General features: G+C 29.6%; 1 protein-coding gene across 1 annotated transcript in view; it reads left to right on the plus strand.

Annotated features, from left to right (window-relative positions):
- TOPBP1 (DNA topoisomerase II binding protein 1) overlaps window positions 1-2,290 on the plus strand; it is a 57,316-nt gene that overhangs the window by 6,590 nt on the left and 48,436 nt on the right. Inside the window, exons 5-6 of the mRNA XM_023527480.1 lie at window positions 4-61; window positions 1,484-1,663. Coding sequence (XP_023383248.1) covers window positions 4-61; window positions 1,484-1,663 — 238 coding nt within the window. The remainder of the gene's footprint in view (window positions 1-3; window positions 62-1,483; window positions 1,664-2,290) is intronic.

A 2,290-nucleotide genomic window follows, 5' to 3' on the forward strand; every position in this document is an offset into this window, starting at 1 on the left:
CAATACATGGGACAATTGAAAATGAATGACTGTACACATCTCATTGTGCAAGAACCAAAAGGTAAAACTGTATTTTCCAAGTGGACAAATGCACATTTTTCTCTAACGTTTAACATTTTAAGGTCTTTAAAGAATAGCTTTTGCTTCTGACATGTCATAAATCTAGTATGGGATTTTATTTCCCCTAAAATCTTACAAAGATAGTTTGGTTTACAGTCTAGAAAAATTACATGACTGTTCTAGTGTTTATCCAGGTAATTGAACAAGTATATTAAAAATAAATTTCCTGTGATGTTTTATCTAAATTAATTATCAGATCTTTCGATGTTTAAAAAAAAGCCCCCTACACAGTTACCAGATACTTAAGAGATAGGACACTTGGATGGATAACAAGAAAGGTAGTAGCTAAATTACATTTCTCTCTAATAACACATTTTAAAGGCTTGGCTTAGTTTTTAATTGAATCAGCATTACTGAACGAACTATGAGTTTTAACTTGAAGATAAACCTTGCAGAACATGAGGCAGTTAAAAGAAAACTATATTACCAATGAGAAGAATTCCTTAAAATGCTATTAATTTTGGTGTTCTGTAACCTTTATATCTATTCTAGAGAATATTTTTTACCAACACCATTGAAATATGTAAAAATGGATGAGAGAAGAATTTTGTTAATATTTTTATTATCTCATTATACTGTGTTTTATTCAGCTACCTACATAAGAAATAAACTTAGAAAAAAATATTGTTAAAATAAATCAGCAATTGTCCTTAAGTCAGAATTTTGGATATGGTCAATTATGATTGTGATTATGATCTGAGGGCAGTTCAGCTCTTGGCTCTCACGACTGAAAAAAAAAACTTTCATATTATTGTTTATTACATGTTGACCTCAATTTCTCTATGATGCAGTTTCAAAATACATTGTGTTAAAAGATTTTTAAGGCAATAAAAGGATATATTTTTAAATAATTTAGTTATTGATCTAATTGAATATCTGTCCTGGGCTTCAAGTAGAATCCAGTTGACATAGGAATAGTCTATTCAAAGCTGGTAATTTTATATTGTGAATATTTATAATTTTCAGTTTTATGCAGTCTTATTAATACCACATAATTCTGTGAGTTACCCCACGTCACAGATAAAGAAACTGGTTTAAAGAAATTGAGTCATGGAGGCTATACTGAAACCAAGTCTAATATATCAGTTATCCCACAGTTGCCTCTGACTCTATATAATTTTGTAAAGCTAAACCCCTTCACATAACGTGTATTTACACAACTTGTAGAAAATATAATTGCATAATAACCTAAAATGTTACTTTTGAATATACTTTTAGCATACTATTTAAGAGTAATTACTGGTAACTTTAATTTTGTCTTGGGTAGGTTTTTTTTATAACCTATCATAATTTGAATATTGCTGCCAAGAAAGAGTTTAATGGTTTGCATTTCTCTCTCTCACTTTCTTAACGAACATGATAGGTCAAAAATATGAATGTGCCAAGCGATGGAATGTACACTGTGTGACCACGCAGTGGTTTTTTGACAGTGTTGAGAAAGGTTTTTGTCAAGATGAATCCATGTATAGGACAGAGCCTATCCTGGAAACAAAGACTGTGCCTGATACGTCAACTCCTACTGGTCAGATCAACACAACTGATGGTTAGTCTCATTCGGATTAAAGTAAACAGTCAGTTTTCTATGTAAGAATTGATTTGTTAATAGGATCAATGAGATATAGTAGGGAATTCTACTTTTCTTACAGTGCTTCCAGGCATAGTTATGTAATAAAATAACCAAATTGTATGAAAAATAGTCCAGAATTCCTGATATATCTTTTTATAATGAATGCATACATTCTTTCATACCCTGACGTAATGCAGAAGGTGATTAAAGAAGGAATACTAACAGATAAAGACTTAAAATAAAAACTTAATTTTTAAAACTAGACTGATAGGCAAATATTATTAGTCTTTATTAGTTTGCTGCAATTGTAGTAGATCATCTGTTTGTATAAAATTTAAAACCCTTTCTATTTTTAGGTGCCATGTTGGCAATTTAACCAATATTTATAAATTTTTTTCAAATGTAAGCTTCCTGGACCTTACAGCCAGAAAACTTCAGATTTTTATTGGAAACAAATAAATATATTTTTATTTAAATAAGGTATGAACCTTAATTAGTTTTATTTTCTCTTTCATACTTTGCCACCAAGATTTTAGTAAAAACACTTGAATCTTACTTTGAAAATTATTCATAGCCCTATGTGTATAAAAAAAATTAATCTAT

Source organism: Pteropus vampyrus, unplaced genomic scaffold, assembly GCF_000151845.1.
Source record: "Pteropus vampyrus isolate Shadow unplaced genomic scaffold, Pvam_2.0 Scaffold1, whole genome shotgun sequence".
Lineage (NCBI taxonomy): Eukaryota > Metazoa > Chordata > Mammalia > Chiroptera > Pteropodidae > Pteropus > Pteropus vampyrus.